The following is a 24,301-nucleotide window of genomic DNA, read 5'->3' as shown; positions in this document are numbered from 1 at the left end:
CCCGAAGTTATAATCTGCATATATATAAAAGTGAAATCCACTCACTCCTCATGAAATTTCCAGAACGGTAAAACCTACAAACTTGAAATTTGGCACGTACGTTTCTCTTGGCTTCTAGGTGCTTGCTAAGAAAGGATTTTTTGAAATGACCATCAGATTATTAGTATTTCGTTTACAATATATTCATATACGGTATATTAACATGCTCTGATGCTAAGGAGTTAGACGTTCTACTCCCCCTTCCCACCTGAAAAGTTCCAACTGCCACTTGCCTACATTCCTTTACCTCAGTTCAAACTGGCAGAGGTTCTACTCCTTCACTCAAGAGCCATCTGGGGCTCCTTACAGTACTAAACGTTGCTATCTCACCAAAATGTCTATGCCTTCCACCTATGGAACTGCTTCTGGGCTCAAGGCAGTGGGAGAGATATGAGTTTCAATCACTGGCCACCACTAAGCCAATGAACCGAATTTCTCCTGCATAGTGTCCCAGCCCCAAATCTCTTCTTACACTGACCTCCTCAGTTCAGACGAATCTGTTCCTTCTACTGTAACACAAGTTAAAGGGAAAAAGAGGGAAAAAATACAGGAAGAGATTTACAGATGCGATTAGGAAAACACAAGTAAGGGAAGCTGCAAAAAAGTATTGTCAAAGTCATCCCAAAGTCAATAGAGAGGCTGTAAAAAAAGTATGCATCTAATAACCCCTACGTTAATCAGGCAGCTACAGCTAAATATACCAACATTCAAAGAGCAGAGGCAGGCCTACCACAGGATAGGGAGTATTATGGTGGGGCCTCAGCAGTAGCCTTCATTTCTCCAGATATACTTCGTTGGTGATGATGACAATGAGAGAGACAGCCGTTGTTGAATCTAAATGGGTGTTACTCCAGAACTGTGACTCCAGAATCACATAGTTTTGTAGCAAAGCACAGGTATCCAGCTAGTAAAAATATAAGAAAAATCATGCTTCCTCTACTTAAGGGCTCCTCTGTGTTGCATCAAAATGAAACTACCTGGATGAGGATAGAAATTTTTGGCAGGAAAATGTCCAAGTTGTTTTGTTTGGAAGAAGTTTTAACATGTTTTCAGACTTTTGGTGCAAATTATTATGTTGACACCAATCACATAATAGCTACTTTTTCCGCATAAAGTGAATTTTCAGATGAAAATGATCAAATTCACAATAGTGAATTAATATAAACAAAATTTACCCAATACATAATACCTATGCATTATATATACAGTGCATATTAATACAGACAATCCTTAACTTACAGCCATTTGCTTAATGACTGCTCAAAGGTACAATGGCATTGAAAAAAATGATTTATGACTGATCTTCACAATTATGTCTGTCTCTGTATCCCCGTGGTCACATGATCAAAATTTGAATGCTTGGCAGGATGCATTTCAACGGGTCCTGGGGTTATGCGATTGTCATTTGTGACTTCCCAGCAGGTTTCCAAACATCAGTGTTATTAAGCAAGCCATGTTTGCAGTAACAACAATGTGGTTCACTTAACAACTGCAGTTATGTACTTAATAAATATGGCAAAAAAGTCTTAAAATCTGGCATGACTAACTTAACAACTTCTTAGCAATGGAAATTTTGGACTCAGTTGTTGCCGTATATCAAGGACTACCTGAATTGGGCAATCACTTGGTAGAATGTGTATGATGCTTTGCTGTTTTAGGACCAATTTGTGGGTTCAGCAGGTTGACCAGCTTCTGTGAAAACTTGTGTTGATTAACTATATTTTAATCTTCTTGACCTGTTTTAAGGTGCTTCTGGGTTGAAAGGATTAGCCAATGACATCACCGTTGTCCAGGGGATGTCTTGGGGGGCTCCTTTCATGTCCCTGTCAGAGAACTGGAGTGACTGATGGGAGCTGATGCTGCTGCATTTGGGTCTCGAATGCAGGCTTGCTAACCTCCAACCCAACATCCTAACCACATGAGCCACTGTGCTTCATTTTAATCTTTTTATCATGCCTTGTTTCCATCATGGAACTCAAGCAGATCTATACAAAATGTCTCTTGTAGTCTCTCATTCAGGCCAGGTCTATTTTATTCAGCAGAGGAGTTCCTTCCTATATTATGAGAACACATAATTGAATCTAGAAATTGAAGTCCAACCTGATGTTCCCCAAATCTCTTCATGTGGATATGATATTGGAGAAATTATGGGGCAACAGTTACAAAAACATGTTTTAAGTCTGGGAAATGGAGAACACACTAGTAAGAAACTGTTTAGGAGTCTGTTTCCTGACCTGGCTCAGGTCAGGAAACAGGACTGATATTTGGACTACATTGGCATAGCTACCAACTATGTTGGCATAACTGGACTGATGCGAGTTGAACTTTAGAACATTCTGTATGGGCAGAAATCCTGGAAACTAGATTGAACAGCCAAGTAGCAGATATAGAAAGAGATAAAGATCTTAGAGAGGAATCCAGAAGACAGGTCAAAAAGAAAAAAAGCATAGCAACTAAAGTATTGAAGTGGGCAAGAGATGATGGATTTTTGTTTTTGGTATTGTGTGTTCTGCCTTCCTTTTCCTCTTTCTTTCCTTTCTTTTTTTTTGTAGGCAGGTGACATAATTAGAAGTTAGGTAGAATAGAAGGAAAATGTTTTTTAACAAAGGATGACATGATTAAAAGTTAGAATAAGAGATAGAAATAAGAGAAAAGGGAAATAGTGTATACAGCTTTATATAATAAAATAAGAGTAATAATAAGAGAAAACAATGAATAATTGAATAATGAAAGATTGCAACTTGGTATAAATATGTATTACTATTAGAAATATATAAGTTGGATTGAAAGTAATAACTATGACTAATGCTATTAATTTTATTTAAATTAGAATGTATGACACCAGGGTGCCACACTGTTCATGCATTATGTCTGCAAAAAATAAATAAATAAATAAAAACTTTTTTTTAAAAAAAAAGAACATTCTGTATTTCTGCTCTGATCAGCTCAAGCTAGCATAGGTAAAGGTAAAGGTTCCCCTCGCACATATGTGCTAGTCGTTGCCGACTCTAGGGGGCAGTGCTCATCTCCGTTTCAAAGCCGAAGAGCCAGCGTTGTCCGAAGACGTCTCCGTGGTCATGTGGCCGGCATGACTTAACACCAAAGGCGCACGGAACGCTGTTACCTTCCCACCAAAGATGGTCCCTATTTTTTCTACTTGCATTTTTACGTGCTTTTGAAACTGCTAGGTTGGCAGAAGCTGGGACAAGTAACGGGAGCTCACCCCGTTACATGGCAAGCACTAGGGATTTGAACCGTTGAGCTGCTGACCTTTTGATCAATAAGCTCAATGTCCTAGCCCCTGAGCCACCATGTCCCTTAAGCTAGCATAGCAAATAGTAAAACTAAAGACCAGTTTGATTTTTTTTCTTTTTAAAATGTCTTCTCCCGTAATTCTAGTAATAGCAGCAAAAAGTAACCTTTGTAGGTGGTATTGCTAGGATCTTCAGTAGTTCAACAGCTAGGGGGCCTTAAATACATGCCTGGAAGTCCTTGGGAAAAGAAGGCAGGGCCATTCTGGATACATTTTAGGAATCCAAGTTCACTTTAGCCTAATGATCATGTAATTTAGTGCATCAAAATCCCCCCCTCCATTTTTCTATTTTTGTGCAAGAGAAGGCTCTGACGTTCGCTTGGGTGGCGGAGGGAAACTCAAAGCACTGGGGCTTCAGAAGGGCAGAATGTGTTTCAAAATGTGTAGTTCCTGGCTCTAACAGTGAGTGATTTCAAGTTGGCCACGCCCATCAAGCCACGCCCATCAAGCCACGACCACAGAACCAGTAGCAAACATTTTTACATTTCACCCCTGGGCAGAATATTATATTTCCCAAAAAGAGAAATGAAGAAACATGGTCTTAAAGGCAGAAAGCAGCCTCAGTCTTTCTGCATAGTGAAACAGTCTCAAGCAGAAGAGACTGGTCTTTAGGAATGCAGATTTTGTATCCATTCAGAAAGGCTGGGCAATCCTATTTATAAACCAAACATTTTCAGCCATAGTTCCCCCAGGCTGGGATTAAGGATTTACACCCTCACCCTAATTCTAAGAACAAGACATGACCTCTAGGACTTAATAAGATTAACCCAGCACTATTAGAATAGCAAAGGGCACAAGGCTCACTACATTGCACAATCCCCTGGAGCTTCTCAGAAGCCTATAAAAACCCATCCATTCCTAAGCCAAGGGGTCAGCCACCCCAGAAAGATTTGCTGCCTTCACTGAAGCATCCAAATAAACAGAGTCTTTCTTTCCAATCAGCCTCCATTTTTTTTCCCAGCGTCTTTCTCCTGGCTTGGACTGAACCGGATTTTTTCTTCCAACAATTGCAAAGATCTCTGATTGGGAACCTGAAAATTCAGGGAATCCAAAAGGTAGATGGAGGTAGATTAAAAAAAAGGTATAGCAGGTAAAAAGCAGTCAGTGCTTAAGGAGAATTATTTGTATTTTGTGGGGGTTAAATTAATGTTGCTTTTAAATCTTTCATTCTGATGATGCAGAAGCTGGCAGCTGGTCAAACTGACCCTAGGTTTCAAAATGAAAGGCAGTTTATTGGTGGTTTAAATTTTAGGGATGAACTTCGTGTTCTTTATCCATTCCTTTATTCAGTGTGAATCAGTGTGTTGTGTTGCCCCAAAATTGCCTTTTCTTTTAGCAGCATCCAAGGAGAATTTCTGCCCTATCAGGTCCTTTCGATTTAAACACCTGCCTCTCCAAATGGGAAAGTGTGGTTTCCTTGCATGTGGCCTTATCTGGATGGAGCTTTTGTTAATTTCTTTTGTGAGAGCACATTGGATTCTTTTTAAAGGTTTTCCTGAGAGGGTAAATTTGGCTCTTGCTGAGAGCAGCCGTAATTGCTTGATGCAGAATTTAAAAATGCAGCTTTTAAAAAGGCTTAAAACTGTTTTCTCCCTTTATTTTTCAAGTGTATCTAAGCTGCCCATCAAAATGCAGGTAAATTGCTAACATCGGCTTCTACTAATTGTGGACTCGGCGTAGGGATGGTATCTGTCAGGCCCAAAAACTGGGATGACATGTGGTAATTCTTCCAAGCTGAGTTCTTTATTGTTTCCTCGCCTAATAGAGAGAATCTTGACAGACTGAGGATTTTTTGCATCTACCATATTCTCTGGGAACTATTAAGGATGAAGACTGCCTTCATCTTCTTCTCTCACATAAAATATCTGGGCTGAGTTGCCTCTTACTCCTCTGGAAATGCATCTCCTTTCTACATTCCATCACCTCATCAGAAATTGTATGGATTGTCTGCATTTACATACTGCTGTCGTTGAAGATAAATTGCGGTTGATCAATCCTGGGAGTTGAAGTCCACACTGCTAATCGTTGCCAGGGTTAAGAAACAGGAGTATAATAGAATAATACAATAATAATGGAATACTATAACAGACAGGTTATTCAATGTCAGGAAATAGTCTGTTACTCAGGTGATGGTGACGGCTGATCTAAATTTGCTTTTTGAAACTGGGTGTGTTTTTTGTTTACTCAAGACCGATAAGATCTTCATGCACCAAAGAGGAAGAGAAGCAATGCTTACCTCTCCAAGTGCAGGAGTTGTTTTTCTTGTAATTTCCTTCTAAATGTACCAGTGGTGGGTGGCCCATGGCTCGGACCGGTTCTTGTGAGCCGGTAGTAAAACTGGGGGGTAGGCTCCGCCCACCGATCCCAATGTCATCAGGAAACAAGTGTGCACATGCGCGCGATCCCGCTGCGAACTGGTAGTAAAGGTAAGTCGAACCCATCCCTGAAATGTGACACTTCTTTAGAAGCAATGGAATGACAATGGTGTATTGTTTCCATCCAACAACAATCATAGATATGCATTCTTTATAGGGATTTGTACCCTTTCTTTTCACTCACATTCAAATCTATAATGGTTGAGGATTAATGTTGTGAGAATAGAATGATAATGCAAAATAGTGAGGTTGTTTCATGCAGATGGCTACGGTCTGGACAACCTCCTCCTTCTCCTCCCTCTCCCCCCTCCTCCTCTATGCCTGTCCTAGGATTTATACTAGAGGATTTGTCAATTTATTTCTCCAAAGCTATAATTTTCAGCAAGTGTGCTGAAAAGAGGTTCCATTTCTATCTGCAGATCCTGTGTTATGACATTTCTGATGCTAGAGGCCAGGTCATCTTTTGCTGGGAGAGCGGATAGTTGGCCTCATCACAATAGTGCCTCAAGTCCCAACACTATATAATTTTGCTAAAGAAATGGTGGTTATTGGTGCTGGAGCCACAGTGGTGCAGTGGTTAGAATGCAGTACTGCAGGCTACTTCTGCTGCCTGCCGGCTTGCCTGCAATTTGGCAATTCAAATCTCACCAGACTCAAGGTTGACTCAGCCTTCCATCCTTCTGAGGTCGGTAAAATGAGAACACAAAATTGTTGGGGGCAATATGCTGACTCTGAGGGCTTAGAGAGGGCTGTAAAACAATGTAAAGCGGTATATAAGACTAAGTGCTATTGCTGTTTACTATTGGGGAGAAAACAAAGGGTTGTGTTTTTTTGGTATGACAACATAACTTGCTGTTGTTGCCAAATTATATCACTTGTCAAAGACTGTTGAGATGGTTTCTACTTTGTGTGTCGTATGAAGTTATCTGGGAGCTTCTATCTTACAACAAGCTTCCACCTATTTTTGGTTGACCTCAGAAGAAAATCAAGGTTGCAGAAATTAGGTTGAGACCAGGAGGAAATTTCATAACTGGAGCCTGGACTGGGAAATTTAAAAAGCCATCTAAGAAGACAGTGGCAAACCATTTTATACTGTTGCCAATATAATTACATGGCTTTTCTAAGAAATCAGCAGGAATCAAGCTCGACTTGAGGGAATATTTATCTTTTACATGGATAAAGGTTGTAATCTAAGAACCACATGAAATGCTGCAGGCAGAAATTTGTCTTCCATGTTCCTACACATTTTCTTTTTCTTGTGAAAGAGGCTTCCAGTTCTCTGTTTCATTGTCAGGATTATTTAGAATTTCTTTAGAATTCCTTTTTGATTTCAAGTGGTTGAGCTTATGCATGCATAAGCAAAGAGTGCTGGGGGTCTCCATTGCTCTTCACACCTTTCCTCATTGTCTCTGGTTCTGATCTGGATAGGAGTTCTCTTCTAAGAGTGTTTAATGGAAGCAAGGGTTAATCTTCCTTTCTGGGCAGATGGACATATTTGGAATTATGAGAGGATCGTTGTGGAAATTCACGCCAAATGGCCACCATTGCTGCCAGAGACAAGGTCATTATTGCAACCTTCTCAACTCCTTTCCCAGATGCTCTATTTCATCCCATTGTTTCTTTTCTTTTCTTTTTTCCTGGGCAGGTTGGTCACACCGAAAAAGACAAGATTGGGCTGTATTCACTCTCTTTTGTTTTTATTTTATTTGTTTATATTATTGATTGGGAATGGTTGATGCAGAATTCAAAAAACAGATTTATAAATGATAGATAGATACAAAGGTGGTTCTTCAGGAGGCAACTGGAATGTCTTGGTTTTTTTCTTTTGAAGATGTTTCACTTCTCATCCAAGAAGCTTCTTCAGCTCTTGATGAAAATTACCACCTGTCTGCAAGGAATATAAACCCCTTCCATTCCCCACTATCCAGTCAGAGCTGAAGAAGTCCAGTTGCCTTCTGAAAAAGCAACTTTGGGACAACCATGACCTGGATGACTGAGAATCTCTACAGACTTTTAGTGATAGATATACTTTTCAGCACACTAGATCTTGTTTCATTTATGCTTTAAACGAAATAATCTTTGAAAAACAATTCAAAAGGCGAAGGGAGACTGGCAGGAAATCTTTGAGTTGAAGTTCAACTTGTGAGCTGAAATGTGGGAAATTTCTGATTTTTCTAGTAAGAGCAGGGCAACCTTTCACCATTGTAAAAATAATAGAAAAACTAGTATAATGTCACTGCAAATAATGCAGAAGAAACTTTCAGCCCTGAGAGTAGTCTTGAGAGAGCAGTTGGGAGCAAACGTGTGGTGAGATGTATACGTTTGGCCCCAAGTGACTAGCAAACTATTCTGTACACATCATGTTTTCCTTTTGCAGCTTTTTGTATTGGGTTACACGGATGCTAAAGAAACTACTGCTGATTTAACGGAGGACTAAAATATCAGGAAGAGTCTTGAAATATTGATGTGTTTGTTGAACAAAAACAGCTTGCTACTTCTGGGCAGCTTTCTTCACATTTCTCTGGAGGAGGCACAGCAGATGTGCGAGGGGAGGAAAAGAATATGTAATTGGAAAAATATACATTAGATTAAGCAATAATATCAGTAGTCACCTCTGTTCAGGCACCATGCTGAGAGCTAGGCTGACTGACAAACTGCTGATAACATTTTTATTATTATTTCTTTGTTTATTCTATAGCCACAGACCATAAGGCAGACTCTCCAGAGGACACTACAACATTATGAGCATCAAGTTATTGGGTAAGTAGAACCGATTTCTTCAAAACTGCAAAAGGAGCGTAGAGATAGATCGGTGAGTGGGTGGCAATAAAAAACTAATTACTGATTGCCAAGATATTGCCTTATGGTAGCTTTGCCAACCAGGTGTTCTTAAAATTGAATTAGGACTACGAATTCTGGCAATTCAGTTTTTAAAAACTCTGAATGAGTTTCTGATTGGAGAAAGGTATAAATGAGCTATGTTCATACAATGTACTTAAGAATCTCCTGACTATTGCACAACTTGTCAAGCTTGGTTGGTGGTAACCTTGTTGAGTTTTTTTTTTAGAGATGTAAATCAATTTAGTTTATGGTTTAAATCACTTTGCATACCCAAAATGGATTAATTCAGGAGCCAAAGTTTGTGATGCAAACACACAGTCATGAAGTCATAAGATGCAACATGTGGTTTCATTGAAAGTTGTCGGTGCAAAACCAATATTTTGCTTATGTAGAATTTATTTATTTCAATAGGATGCAGGAAGTGCATTTTTAATGTACCATTGACACATATTTCACTGACAATTTTGATCATACCTTTCTTCAATCCCAAATAGATTTGTTTTTCACTTTTTCTATTCTCTCTTTTATAATTTTGTAAAGAAATAGTGAAAATATCCTGAACTAAGTACGTAGACCAGGGGTGTCAAACCTGAGGCAAGATGTGGTCAGATCTGGCCCATCATGATCTACCCAATGAAAAGAGGAAAGATTGGGCCAGCCTGGCTTTGGCCCAGTTTACCCAGTGCGAAGAGGAAAGATTGTGCCAGTGTGGCTTCGACCTGGTCTACCCAATGCAAAGAGGAAACATGCCAGTGTTTGGGGAGTGGCATCAAGCTGGCCACGCCCACCCAGTTGGCCACACCCATCCAGTTGCCACATCCATCCAGTCGGTCACACTCACCTGGCCCCCAAGGTCAGCCACAGCCCTAACGTGGCCCTCAATGAAATTGAGTTTGACACTCCTGACATAGACTATAATAAACAATTAGAAACTTGATCTTTTCCTTGATGCAATAAAACATCTAGATGCAAAAATTTAAGGAGACTGCCCTTCTTTCTACCCCTTCTTTCTTTCTGTTCTATTTTGTGTTCCTTTGTAGTTCTTTTGTATGCAGAGAACTATGCACGAAGAAGTCATGCCATCAGATTTTTACCACTTAGGTTCGAAATATTTCAGGGAGGCTCACGCAAAAATACCCTTTAACTTCTAAATTCTTTTGTGGGTTGGATTTCATATATTGTTTTAATCTTTCCTTTCAATCTTACTGGAATTGTTAGACAGCAATGGCTAGCAGAAAAATGAAGGAAGTAAAATGTCACATACATTTTCCTTTCTCATTCCAGGCCACAAGCAATAGGAAGGAATAATATTCACATTAAAGTAAGCTTTGAAGAAAATTATCTTTCCTAAACTCTATTTACAATCTAGTTTAGAGAAAATTATCACTTGCTCTGTCTACTTCTTTTTAAGGTAACTTACCAGGATTCTTCAATAAATGAACAACCAAGAAAGTTTCAGTAATATATTCAATAATTACAACTCATTCAATGATACCTTATCATAAGGTATCCATTTAAAAGCAGGTTCTGCAAACTTTTCAGCTCATTGATTCCTTAATGGAGTTTCAGATTATTCAAACATCTTTTATATGAAAGCAATTTTATAAATGGTACTTTAACTAATATTACTATGAATAACAATAACATTGACCCTTGGATAGTCTCTTTGAGTCATAGGGATCAATATTAACCACTTCGGAGAATCTTGATTTAATTAAATGTAAATACTAATCGCTCCTTTAAGTAATAAATTGGCAAGAATTTGGATTACCTTAGAAATCTCTATTATTGCATCTCACATCTCTACCACAGAGATCACTGTAACAGCATCCTGTGATTTCATCCAGCATTCTTTTGTGTCTGTGGAGTCTGAAAAGATAGGCAGAATAGTTTGAGATAAGCATCAGAGGTTGATGTTGATGTTGACCTCTCTGACTTATTTGAATTGCCCAGGAGGGAACAGCTATTTTGATTCAAGGGATGGGGAATGCTTCTTTAGAGGAGGAAGTTGCACTGAATGTCTTGAAGGGTATGTGCTCCCTTTGAAGAAATCCTCCATTAGAAGATTCTACAAACTTCAACCTGATCTCTAACCTTCTAATCTGTAGGAAGTTTTTTTCCCCCCCAAGTTTTTTTAAATTTTTGATCAAAATATCAAATTAATGTATGAACAGTGTGGCACCTGAGCATCATACATTTCTAATACAAATAAAACTAATCAAGTTAATCATAATCCTTACATCCAATCCACTTATATAATTCTAATAATAACGTATACTTATATTAAGTTATAACCTATCATTATTCAATTATTCCACATTTTCTCATGTTATTACTTTCATTTTATGATGTAAAAAAGTGTATGCTAATATTCCCCCTTTTCTTATTTCTATCACTTATTCCAGCTTTTGATCATATCACCCTATGTTAAGAAACTTTTTCTTTCTTTCTTGTCTAATCATGTCACCTCCTTAAAAAAAGAAAAAAGGAAAAGAAGAGAGCAAGAGAAAAGAAAAAGTAATTCAGAATAACGACAGGAAAAAAACCCATCCATCATCTCTTGCCTGGTTCAATACTTTATTTGCTATGCTTTGCAAGAAAAATAGGAAAGAAGAAAAGTAAATCAAAACAACAATATAAAAATAAAAAAGAAATCTTCTATCCATCGTCCCTTGCCCGCTTCAATACTTTAATTGCTATGCTTTTTTTTTTTTGACTTGCCTCCCAAATTCCTCTCTTAAATCTTTACCTGCTTCTTGGATGTTTCATCTAGGTATTCCTCCCACCCCTATCCTCTTCCACTGCCTAATTTCTAACATTTCTACCCAGGCCCCTATCTTACTTTCAAACCTATCTTTCCCCTCCAATACATTTCCCCAGTGGTTTAATTTATCAACCATTATTATTTCCACTGTTGCCTCTGTAGGAGGGTTGTTGAGAAAGTGGTTGGGGTTTTTCTATAGAAGAACTTGGAAGATGCAGATAATTGGAATTCTTCAAGTTGAGTTCCAGGCTTCAATCTAGGACTGAGACTCCATTAGTTGCTTTGCAGTCTCTAGCAGGAGTGGAGTGCATCTAGCAAGACTGGAGCGCATTTAGCAGGACTGGAGAGCATCCAGTACCATTGGATCACAGTATCCTGATCCAAATGTGAAGGATTGGAGGAAGGTCCATCAGATTCAGGTTTAATTGTCTCCAGATGGAATAACTGCTGTCTAGAGAGTGCTTAGACACAATGAAATTACATTTTAGTTAGTTCTTGGTAAGCTGCATTTTCGTAGAAGCTTTTTTTTCTCCCATTGGACTTACAGCTTGTATTGGAACAGTAGTTGCAGAGAAAGAGAGCCTTCAGCTGGTACGGTAGATGTTGCCATTTTTGTAACAGGAGTTTTGGCAAAGTCACAGGTGCATTGTCTTTTGATGGTTTGGCTGTGCTTTATTTTAGGACAACCTTCAAAGGCTACTCAGAAATCATAGCTCACCTAAAACACAAATGCCTAATTGTTAACAAATCCATCCCAGTTCAACAGAATCACAATCATCTTGCAGGAGCTGGTAGTAGGGTTTTGGATAAAAATCTAGGTACTGGTTTATAAAACCCTTCTTGCTTAAAGTCCTCAGATTTTCAGGACGGTCTCCTTAAATAGAATCTTCCCATCCCATGATGCTGTACAGCCATCAATACGTAGAGAAATTTTTCTGATCCTTTAGAATTTTAATTGTTTGGAATTCTGTTATAGAATTCCATTATTTTCTATGTTTTTAAAAAATGAGGACACCGCCCTCCTTCTTGCTGTTCTAGAAGCAGGTATTTATTGAATACCTGCTCTTTATCGTCTTTTATTGAACATCTGGAGGATAGGTTTAACTGACTGATATTTTTCTCTGGAGATAACAGTTTTATGGTTTTAGATGTTAAATGACCACATGATAAGTGGCCACATTTATGAATATTTTATTGTCAAGAAATGTTAATGAAGCTCTGTTGATGTGAGCTGGCAAAATAGATGGCATACCCCCCACTCCCATTAGTGTTGGAGGCACCATTTAAGGCACTTTTGGGTTGAAGGATTAGCTGATAATATCACTGTGGCCTGGGGGCTGCCCATGTAGGCTCCTTTTAGGTCCCCATCAAGGAGCTGGAGCAAATGAGGGGAGCTCACCCCAATGCAGCAGCACTTGGGTCTCAAATGTGGGCTTGCTAACCTCCAACCCAGCATCCTCACCCACTGTGCTCCATACAAATGATAATAAATAAAAAAAATAAAGTGAAATAAAAAACCCTGAGTTCTCAAGTGGGTTTAGGACTCTGTTTCCTGGTTATGTTAATATCTATGGATTATAATTTTCTCACCTGATCTAGAGAGAAAGAGAGAGATTGTGTTGTATCTGTAATCTGGTTTTATATGATTTAATGATCATATACGTATACAAGAGTGATTTGAGATGAGTGGTTATATAAACTGGATAAATAAAAGAAAATAAATAAAAAAGTTATTATTAAGTCAGTGTATTGCAATTTTCTTTCTCCTATTTGTTTTGGATTATATTTCCCACATTTTTTTGTCTTGGCCATAGTGTTTGGCACTGTTATTTCCAACATATCTATAGGGCAACAGATAGAACAGAACAGAACAGAATAGAATTTTATTGGCCAAGTGTGATTGGACACACAAGGAATTTGTCTTGGTGCATACGCTCTCAGCGTACATAAAAGAAAAGATATGTTCGTCAAGAATCATAAGGTACAACACTTAATGATAGACATAGGGTACAACTAAGCAATCAAAACATATAGGGAACAGTTAATATAAATCGTAAGGATGCCAGCAACAAGGTTACAGTCATACAGTCATAAGTGGGTTATAAAGGTAGGCTATTGAATACTATATAGACTTGCCTGATAAGGCACCAGGTGAATAGCTAAATGTGTCCAGTATTTATATATTGTGACTAAAAACAACTTTCCCGTATTATGTATGTGTGTTTTCATTACTGGCTGCTACCTAATCTTTCAGTAATTAGAACTATAAGACTTGAACTTTGAATCTTGTGCACTGGAAGCCTTTGATGTACTCATGAATTTGCTGAGAAGTGTCTTCCTTTTGTTTTACAAGCATGGCATGGTAGTCTAGCCAGCATGGCATGGTAGTTAAAGTGTTGGGGTACGACTGGGGACACCCAGGTTCAAATCCCTTTTACAATAGAAACTCACTGATTGACTTTCAAGCAAAGCCATAAAAGATTGATCAGTCACACCAATATTTAGATTCAACTGAATAACAGGCAGCTTCACAATATATAATATGAACAAGCAACAGCTGCTTCATAAAGCTAGTTGGCACCATCCCGTTGTGCCTATTTTTGTTTTCCCTAGTCTGCATTGACTGCCTATTATTTGTTACCATTTCACTCCTCAACCGAAGATGCATGATACTCAGAGCTTGCCAAATTACTTTGCCACGAGGCAAAAAATTCCAGAGTAACGGCCACCATATACCAACCACAGTATACTAGCAATAATAATAAATCCTTGTTGGGAAAGACGGCCAAACGTCTGCAGTTGGAGGCGATTATTCCACTGCTTAATGGTAGAATTGGATCCAACAGCTACTGCTGGCTCTCACTGCAATGCTGCATGGATGAGACACCTGCCAGAGCTGTATTGATTAAGCAGTGGAGTTGTATTGATTAAGCAAACAATACTTGTTGTTTCCAGTTATGCAAGTGCCCTTGATCCTTTGGCGTTCTCTTCAGGTTAGGTTGGAAGCATGTGTTAAAATTCAGCACAGGCTTCTGAGGTTTCCCAAGTTTTAGGTATTTATCCTTGTGGGCTTTTTAGTCAAGCTATCTTTTCAAGTCTCCTTAGTTAACAATTCAGACTCGTCAGGAAAGTACCTCGGGCTAGAATAGTAGAAGCTGCTGCTGCTTAGGGAATCACCTTTGCAAACTTGCTCATGTACTTTGATGGCAAGTATAGAACAGACAGGAAGAAAAGGAGTAGAAACTTCCAGCAAAGGATCCATTCTTCTTTTGAAGTACACATTCCTAGACCTCAAGATGATTTATGTGTGTATATTCCTTGTTTTGGTTTTGTTTCTTCTTCTTTATTTTCTTCAGAATATCAATGTAGGTTATGAGCTTCCCTGTTAGATAACCTGCAAGCAAGTACTTGGAAACTACAGACCCTGTTTTAGGAAGGAGAGCGAACGTAATACATCTGTGGACAAATATGGATCTGCAGATTCCGCTTTCTTGCTTGTTGCATCTGATTGCTGGTTCATTCCCATAAAAAAGATGGACGTATTAGATCAGTCTTTGTCAGCCTTTGCAGCTTGAAGATATGTGGACTTCAACACTCAGAATTCTAGAAGTTATTGATGTTCACACATCTTCAAGCTGTCAAGGTTGAGAAACTCTGTATTAGATTATATGTTTTCAAAAAGAATGATCATTCTTCCTCAGAAAGAGTGGTTGTTTCAGATGTTTGGACTGTTTCGCTTAAGGGCTTTCAGATGGTCTTCATTTTGCTGCCATACACCACCAAATGTATATTTCTTTCTAGTTACAGGGATGCTGAAAAGAATTTCCATAATATTTCCAACCGATGCTCCTATGCAGACCATTCTGGCAATGATGAAACTGAAGATGTCTCAGGAATTCTCCAGCGTACAGCAAATATTCTTGGTACTATATTATTATTTTCCAGAAGCCTTTTTGTTAGTATAAAACGGTTTTGAATTTCACTTCTTTTATTTATAACAGCCTATTCTGCAGACTTTGACTTTTGCTTGGAAATACCTGTGTAGCTAAGCAGAAGATTGTTTCTGTTCGGATTAAGCAATTTAAGTGTAGGAATTCTGACATGCAGGATGTATAAGTCTGGGTTGGGCATCACATAATTTAACAACCGGTTTGCCCCCAGCACCGAAAATGTGATCGTGCGCAGCCTTCTGCACATGCACTTTTCTCTCTCTCGCACTTGCACACATGTACACGGCTTAAAAAAATGCAGCTAAATATGACAGCATAGCCCCGGGTGGTGGTGGTGGTGGTGGAAGATAGGCAGGCCCACCTGCAGGTTACAACTACCAGTTCACCTGAACTGGTACGAACCGACTGAATCCCACCCCTGGTTGGATGGTATTGCAATTAAGTGGCTACATAGCTGACTCAGAGATTGTACTTAATTCTCAACAAGTCCTCTTCAAAGAAAGTTAAAGACTATCAATTGTGTGCTTGGTACTTGCTTGAGGAGGTAGAGAGAAGTACTTAATAAATTTGCAGATCACTCAAAAGTATATAGCACCTGATGAAAAGGATTCTGGATTGGTAAATAATGACAACTAGAACAAGAATTTGCTATATACTACACATAGTCTCTTCAAAATGAGATGGGCGGCATATAAATTTAATAAATAAACAAACAAACAAATAAATAAATAACTTGTGGTATGACATTCCTGCAAAAAAAAGTCAAGTAAATGGAATTTTAGGCTACATTAATAAAAATATAGTTTCTAAAGTTTCTGAATTCTTATATCTGTTTTAGATACTATGCTTATTTCTGAGCATTTCTATCATTATGCTTAGTAACAGAAATACCTCAAAATAACATGAAGCTAAATGGTACGAAAAGATATTAGACTTAAGAAAAGTATTTATTTATTTATTTATTTATTTATTTATTTATTTATTTATTTATTTATTTATTTATTTATTTATTTATTTTTCATATTTTTATACCGCCCTATCTCCCTAGGGACTCAGGGCGGTTAACAACCAGATAAAAATATACATTTAAATACAAATAAAAACATCCATTAAAAAACTTATTATAATTGGCCGAATAATTAAAATGATAATAATAAAATAATAAAATCCCCATTAAAACCAATTCGAATTTAAAATCTAGTCCAGTCCTGCGCAAATAAATAGATGTGTCTTAAGCTCGCGGCGAAAGGTTCGGAGGTCAGGAAGTTGGCGAAGTCCTGGGGGAAGCTCGTTCCAGAGGGTGGGAGCCCCCACAGAGAAGGCCCTTCCCCTGGGTGTCGCCAGCTGGCACTGTTTGGCCGACGGCACCCTGAGGAGTCCCTCTCTGTGAGAGTGCACAGGTCGGTGAGAGCCGTATCTCAGAGCCGTAGAGAGCCGTAGAGAGCCGTAGAGAGGTATCCGGTAGCAGCAGGCGGTCCCGTAAATATCCCGGCCCTATGCTTTTGTTTATTTTGTTTATTTATCAGTCACATTTTTGACCCATCTCTCTCAGAGCTGACTGGGAGGGGAACTGATGCAACTCTTAAATCAGTAGAATTCTGTACCCAGTTTTTTTATAATCCTAGAATTCAGGAAGTGAACATTTATTTTGGGTTTATAGGAAAGTAGATTCTTTTTGAATTTTCAGAAAAGACTCAACTTGATGATAACTGTTGAGAGTGAAATGTAATAAGGAGGTGATGAAAACATTATTGAACGTGTTCGAGCAGAGTTTAAGGCATCTAGACGTCTTCAGACAGCGCTGGCTCTTTGGCTTTGAAACGGAGATGAGCACCGCCCCCTAGAGTCGGGAACGACTAGCACGTATGTGTGAGGGGAACCTTTACCTTTTTAATAGGGTTAAAGGTAAAGGTTCCCCTTGCACATATGTGCTAGTCGTTCTCGACTCTAGGAGGCGGTGCTCATCTCTGTTTCAAAGCTGAAGAGCCAGTGCTGTCCAAAGACGTCTATGTGGTCTGACTAAACGCCAAAGGCACATGGAACGCTGTTACCTTCCAACTAAAGGTGCTCCTTATTTTTCTTCTTGCATTTTTCACGTGCTTTCGAACTGCTAGGTTGGCAGAAGCTGGGACAAGAAATGGCAGCTCTCCCCATTACGTGGCACTAGGGATTCGAACTGCTGAACTGCTGACCTTTCGATCGACAAGCTCAGTATCTTAGCCACTGAGCCACCATGTCCCCTAATCATCTTTATAGGGTTACTGACCTATTAAGATGATTCTTCTAACTATCAGTGGTAGTAAACTGATCTTCATTCTAAGAATAGAATAGAATAGAATAGAATTTTATTGGCCAAGTGTGATTGGACACACAAGGAATTTGTCTTGGTGCATATGCTCTCAGTGTACACAAAAGAACAGTGTACATAAAAGAAAAGATACGTTCATCAAGGTACAACATTTACAACACAATTGATGGTCAATATATCAATATAAATCATAAGGATTGCCAGCAACAAGTTATAGTCATACAGTCATAAGTGGGAAGAGATTGGTGATGGGAACTATGAGACGATTAATAGTAGTGCAGATTCAAGGATTTAAGCTGAGACTGTGCAGTTGCTCTAAATACTCAAAGACTCAAAGACCATGTGGAAAAGAAAATTCTTTTTTTAAAATCAGACTTTTGTCACCTTTCAATCCCAAAAAATTCTCTTTTGTCTTCTGTCTTAAGAGGGAAGAACATTACTTGTCATGCTCTCTTAAGTTCTGTGTGTTTCTCTTTGTGTGTGTAGTAATTGAACCTCTTCCTATAATCCTTTTTTCTCCCAAATGGCTTATTCTTCTGCCTTAGATTTCCTGCATTAGTATGAGTGATGTTTCCTTCAGATTTGCTTCCATATAAATTGCCAAATGCATGACAAATAATTCTTTTCTGACAATAAAAGCAATGCCACCGGAGCATCACAAATGCTAATACTTTTAAAATTTAAGTTTTCTAGATTGTTCAGGTCATGCTTTCCTAGAAATCTACAAGTCACTAGAACATCAACAAATAAATTGCTTTGTACTTTGCATACTTCATATTGTTTTGAAAGCTGACCAAGGAAATTCTCACTGTTTGCAAATATCCTAGGAGTTTATTTGCCTCCCGCGTTTAGATTTTTAAGTGAGTAAATTTTTTATCAAATAAGCTTTTCTCCTCCAGTAATATTGGGAAGGAAATTGAATATTTCAGTGATCAACTTAGTTTATCTAGCCTCAGAAGCTGCATAATCCCTGCTGTAAATCTGTGAAAATGGGTAGAATTTTGATGTGTGAATAATTCCAAATTCTGCTGAAAAAAGATTAGATTAGGTGCATCTGTGTGATGATATTGGATAAATCTTCCAGAAAACAAACACACACACACACACACACACACACACACACACACACACTTCCTGAGAACTCTGCCGAACTTTATAAATTTATGAATCTTTATCTTACTAACGCTTACTATGGGACGGTACAATTCATACGCAGGTTTTGAAATACAGTTTAAAAGAGGCTATTTAGTATGTTAAATACTAAAATTAATAAACATTATGCTATTACTGGCCTGGTACACATATAAAACCTTTTATTTGCAAAGGGTAGCTTGTAATTCAGGAACTGACCCCATAAAGTTCAATGTTGTTAACTATGGTTTAATTTTATGTAGTGGCCAACATAAATTATATCGACATAGACTAGATTGCTTTGTTAATGTGATGTTAATATTAATAATAATGCAATTTAGACTATTCAGCCATAGTCTAAATTTTGCACTGAAATGTTTTTATTGGAATACTTGTACACGGGAAATCAATGGCGTATGTTTTTCAGCATTATTTTGATGGTGAGACAATTTTTTACATTTTCCATTTTGAACATCCGGAGAACTATGCATTTGGGATTGCGTGTTTTCCAGTACCCTTACCTCTAAGGACTCTAATCTGCACTGGCCAAATTCAACTAATACTAGCTTTATTCATTATATTAATAATTAATTTGTCTCACTGTTGATTTCTGCTTCCTCTCATTGAATATATCAGAGATAAGGTCTTTTTAAGATGCTGTACGTACGTGATTGCTATTCACACTCTTTGCTATTTCCCACTTCAAAAGCCATCTCTCCCAATAACTGCAAAGCTGGAGCCATCTAACTACAGCCGTTTGGAGTCTACAGGTCCTGTAATACTTCTGGGTCCTGACTCATTTTAAATGTCCCATTCTTTGATAAATTTCTATACAGCTAGACCAGGGATGTTGAACTCAAGGCCCAGGCCTAGATTCGGCCCACTGGGCGCTTAGATCAGTCCTGCAGAGCCGCCCTGGAAACAGTAAAAGACTGACCTGCAGTGTCTCTGCCAGTGAAAATGGAGCTTGGGAGAGCCATGAGCAGCCCTCCTGAGGTCCATTTTCGCTGGGAGATGGTTGCAGGAGGCCATTGCAGCTGAAAACAAAGCTCGTTTTCAGTGGCAGAGTGCTCGGCCCACCAGAGGACCCTCCCCCCTGACATGAGTGACATCAAGCTGGCCATGCCCACCCTGGCCACACCCACCCCTGCCCCACAAGGTCAAACACAACCCGGATGTGGCCCTCAATGAAATCGAGTTCTCCTCCCAAAGGTCTATCACTAGCTTACCAGATCGATGTCTCTTCCCAAACTTTTGCCTCTCCTAGGATCATTGACACTGTGATTTCATACTGACTTATGTCTATTCCAGGTTTAAAGTTTGAGGAGCTGCAAGAGAAATTCGGGGCTGAATTCTTCAACATCTGCTTCAGTGAGAATGAGAGAGTTCTTCGAGCAGTGGGTGGCACCTTGCAAGATTTTTTTAATGGCTTTGATGCTTTGCTGGAGCACATAAGGACTTCGTTTGGGAGGCAAGTCTCTTCAGAATCTCCTTCTTTCCTATGCAAAGAGCTCCCTGAAGGCAACCTTATGCTTCACTACTTCCATCCCCATCAGATTGTTGGGTTTGCCATGATGGGTATGGTGAAGGCAGCAGCAAGGAAGATCTACCAACTGGATGTTGAAGTGGAACAGATTGTAAATGATAAGCTATGTTCTGAGGACCTCAACCCAGGCAACTGCAGCTGTCTCACTTTTATTATCAAAGAGCGTGAAAATGCAAAGATCACAAAAGCGCTTCCTCTGGGGACATCTCAATCCCCGTCAGATCTGAGGATAAGCATTAACACCTTCTGCCGTGCTTTTCCTTTCCATCTGATGTTTGATCCCAGCATGTTGGTTCTGCAGCTGGGCGAAGGACTGAGGAAGCAGCTGAAGTGCGAGGTTCATAAGACACTGAAGTTCCAGGACTGCTTTGAAATTGTTTCTCCAAAGATTGCAGCCATGTTTGAACGTGTTCTTCTGAGACTGTCCACCCCTTTCGTGATTCGGACCAAACTTGAAGCCTCTGGCTCTGAAAATAAAGACAAGGTAAGAATGCTATTTTCGTTTTGGGGGAATGTCATTTTGGTAAATACGGTTGGGAATAAGAGCTACTGCTAAGATGAATGATGAATGGAGTCTGGTCACAATGCAGAAGGTAACGAGTGAATAGATGTCTGAGTGCAATTGCCATTCACAGATTTGCACATAGCAATAGCACTTAGACTTATATATTGTCCCATTGTGCTTTAAAACACTCTCTGGGCAGTTTACAATATCAGCCTATTGCCCCAATAATCTGGGGCCTCATTTTACCCAGCTCGGAAGAATGGAAGGCTGAGTCCACTTTGAGCCCCATTAGGATCGAACTCCAGGCTGTGGACAGAGTTTGCCTGCAATACTGCATTCTAACTACTGTGCCACCGGGGCACATCTCATGACTTGCTGGTTTCCTCTTTAGAAAAATAAAATTCCAAGAATCTGTATATTTTATTGTAAGTTAGAAACAGGAAGTGTAGACTGGGACACATACTGAACTTTTTTCTGCTTTCAAGACTGCTGATGCAACCACTGATCCAACTTGATTTTAACCTCTCTCAAACAGGGGTGAAATTTACTTACTTTCCCTACCGGTTCGCCAATGTGCACACTCACTTACTCCGTCATCTGTGCATGCACAAAGTATATTGCGCATGCGCAGAGGCTTAAAATGTTGCAAAGAAGCAACGTCATGACGGCCGCGTGGGTGCGCGGAGCCTTCCACAGCTGCCGCTACCGGTTCTCCCGAGCCGGATACAATTGGCTGGATTTCACCCCTGATCTCAAGCTTGTTTTAGATAGCACTAGCACTAGCAATATCACTTAGACTTATATACCACTTTACAGCACTTTAACACCCCTCTCTAAGTGGTTTACAGAGTCAGCATATTGCCCCCCGCCCAATAATTTGGGTCCTCATTTTACCCACCTAGGAAGGATGGAAGGCTGAGTCAACCTTGAGCCTGGTGAAATTTGAACTGCCAAATTGCAGGCAGCCGGCAGTCAGCAGAAGCAGCCTGCAGTACTGCACTCTAACCACTGCGTCACCATGGCTCATAAATATTAAGCCCAATCTATGGGCCTGTTTTATTATTATTTTTTGTAGTTTGATTCTTCATTGCTAGATATTAGATCTTGAAATCCTAATACGCTTGGTCCTAAGGCGGCTTCATCTAGCCTCCAACTGATCGGTCATTGTGAGAGTGTCAGACCTGAATAAAAAAGTGATTCTTTCCAAGCACGAATCTCCTAAAATTCTCTTTAGCATGCTTTATTTAGATGAAAGCATTATTGATATAAGTATTACGGCAAGTGAGTTACTATCAATTTAGAATCAGTATATCTGTGTGTGCATAGGGGGACAGACTCTCTAATTGCAGTGTTCTTTTTCTCCTAGCCTTAAATTGTAAGTTCTTTACCCATAAGTGCTTGCGATCAGGCCAAGGAAGAACTCTTTTCAATGAGTTAGTATGATTAGATAGATTAAAAGCTGCTGAAACATGCAGAAAAATCAATAAGGCAGAATTTCATTTCTTCTCCTTTGAGCATGATCAAATACTTTGGCTGCTAAAACCAGGGTAAGGATCAGGAGTAGATCTCCCATATTCAGAATCTGACGTTATTGAGATCCAAGCTAAACATTTCCTTTTTCGGGGGGGAAAATAGAAAAACCTCCAGAAGGAAGGGAGGGAGGAAGGCAAAATGGAAGGAAGGAAGGAAGGAAGGAAGGAAGGAAGGAAGGAAGGAAGGAAGGAAGGAAGGCTAGCTCTAGATGCAAGAAGAGACAATCATTGTTTTGCAACAAAATAATCTGTTTCACCATATCTTACCTGTTATTCAGCTGTGATATTTATGTTTTTTTTAATTCTTTCTTTAGATATACCTTTTCCAACTAGGTCAGGCTACAGACCCAGAACCTCAGGGTTTCCATTCGACCATTTGTTTTCTTCATCCTTTTGCAGAAAGTCAAGATTCTTTCTATTTTACTAGCAAGGCCAGATTAGGGCATAAGAGAACAGGATGTAGCTCCACATATTCTGTCAATGATCCCTGCTTTCTAATGGAGAGGTTTGGAGGAGTATCATCTCCCCACTTAATTCCCTTTCCCTCTCTCTTTCCCCTCTCCCTCTCTCCCTCCCTCCCTCTGTATAATCATATTCCCTGCCAATGCTTGAAATACATAAGAAAGATCTGAGCGCCAAAGAATTAAGGCCTTTGAACTCTGGTGCTGGAAGAGACTCCTGCAAGTCCCCTGGACTGCAAGGTGATCCAACCGGTCAGTCCTAGAAGAGATCAACCCTGACTGCTCTTTAGAAGGCCAGATCCTGAAGAGGAAACTGAAATACTTTGGCCACCTAATGAGAAAGAAGGACTCACTGGAGAAGAGCCTAATGCTGGGAAAGATTGAGGGCACAAGAAGAAAGGGACGACAGAGAATGAGGTGGCTGGATGGAGTCACTGAAGCAGTAGGCATGAGCTTGAATGGACTCCGGGGGTGGGAGACAGGAAGGCCTGGAGGAATGTTGTCCATGGGGTTGTGATGGGTCAGACACGACTTCGCAACTAACAACAACAATAACAGTAAGCTTTATTTTTAATCAGTATATTTTTTTTGTAATAGGAAAGCTACGGGTGTGATCCTACCAACATTTCTTAAATACTTCAGTTCATTTTTATTGACTTTTTTTTTTAACTAGGGGTTATCTTTACTTAATTGCCTTTTAAAATTCAGGTGGAATTAATAAGGAGGGGAGTAAAAAAATTAACATTCTGGGGGTTTGTTTTTGCAATTACAGTCTCACAAGGGTGAAAAAGCCCGAACAGAACTGCATTTTTTTTTCATGTTTGTTCCATTCTTCTGCGAGTATTCCTCACGTTTGCTTGTCAGAATGTGTTAGGCTCTAATGATTTTTAAAATGAATTACATCGCTAATTTGACAGCTGGCAGTGGTTGTGAATGGAATAATGTAAAACAATAGATGACAATGTAGTTTAAAAATAGATCCTCTGCCATGCTAATAGCTATGCTCCACCAAAGTTTAAAACTTTTTAGATAGCCGTATAACATTTTTAATTTAGGGATGTGCCAAGGACTAATTTTAAAGACTATGTGTTTTTGCCATAATGAAATCTCCTAATGAAAGAATTTTTAAAATGGTTTTCAGAGTTTTTTTTTTTAAACCTGGATGCCCTTGAGATAGACAGGCCTATTTTTCAGCAATTTCGGAGAATATTGCAGAGTATAGATTGACATTGTTTGGTTAATGTAGTTCTGCCATCGTATCAACAGGATTTCTCCAGGTTTTTATACTGGCTATTATTCAACATCAAATTGTTGCATCTCCTTTCCATTTTATGTATTTGGAAACATCTCTTAAATACCTTGTGCGAAGAAAACATATTTTGGGGATTAGATCCATAATTACACTGTTTTTTTTTAAAAAAAACCTGACATCTATAAGGAAGGATATGAATAAGGTGCTTGTAAAGATTAAAATAACATTTATTGAAGAAACCAGTCATGTTGCCTACAGTACAGCAATGGTGAACACAGAAGAAC

General features: G+C 39.1%; 1 protein-coding gene across 1 annotated transcript in view; it reads left to right on the top strand.

Annotated features, from left to right (window-relative positions):
- Positions 1-24,301, top strand: part of GUCY1A2 (guanylate cyclase 1 soluble subunit alpha 2) — a 217,212-nt gene that overhangs the window by 18,946 nt on the left and 173,965 nt on the right. The window contains exons 2-4 of the mRNA XM_058184553.1: positions 8,426-8,487; positions 15,134-15,255; positions 20,033-20,751. Coding sequence (XP_058040536.1) covers positions 8,426-8,487; positions 15,134-15,255; positions 20,033-20,751 — 903 coding nt within the window. The remainder of the gene's footprint in view (positions 1-8,425; positions 8,488-15,133; positions 15,256-20,032; positions 20,752-24,301) is intronic.

The sequence above is a fragment of the Ahaetulla prasina genome, chromosome 5 (assembly GCF_028640845.1).
Source record: "Ahaetulla prasina isolate Xishuangbanna chromosome 5, ASM2864084v1, whole genome shotgun sequence".
NCBI lineage: Eukaryota > Metazoa > Chordata > Lepidosauria > Squamata > Colubridae > Ahaetulla > Ahaetulla prasina.
Note: the sequence above shows the minus strand (reverse complement) of the source record. Positions and strands in the feature narration are given on the sequence as shown.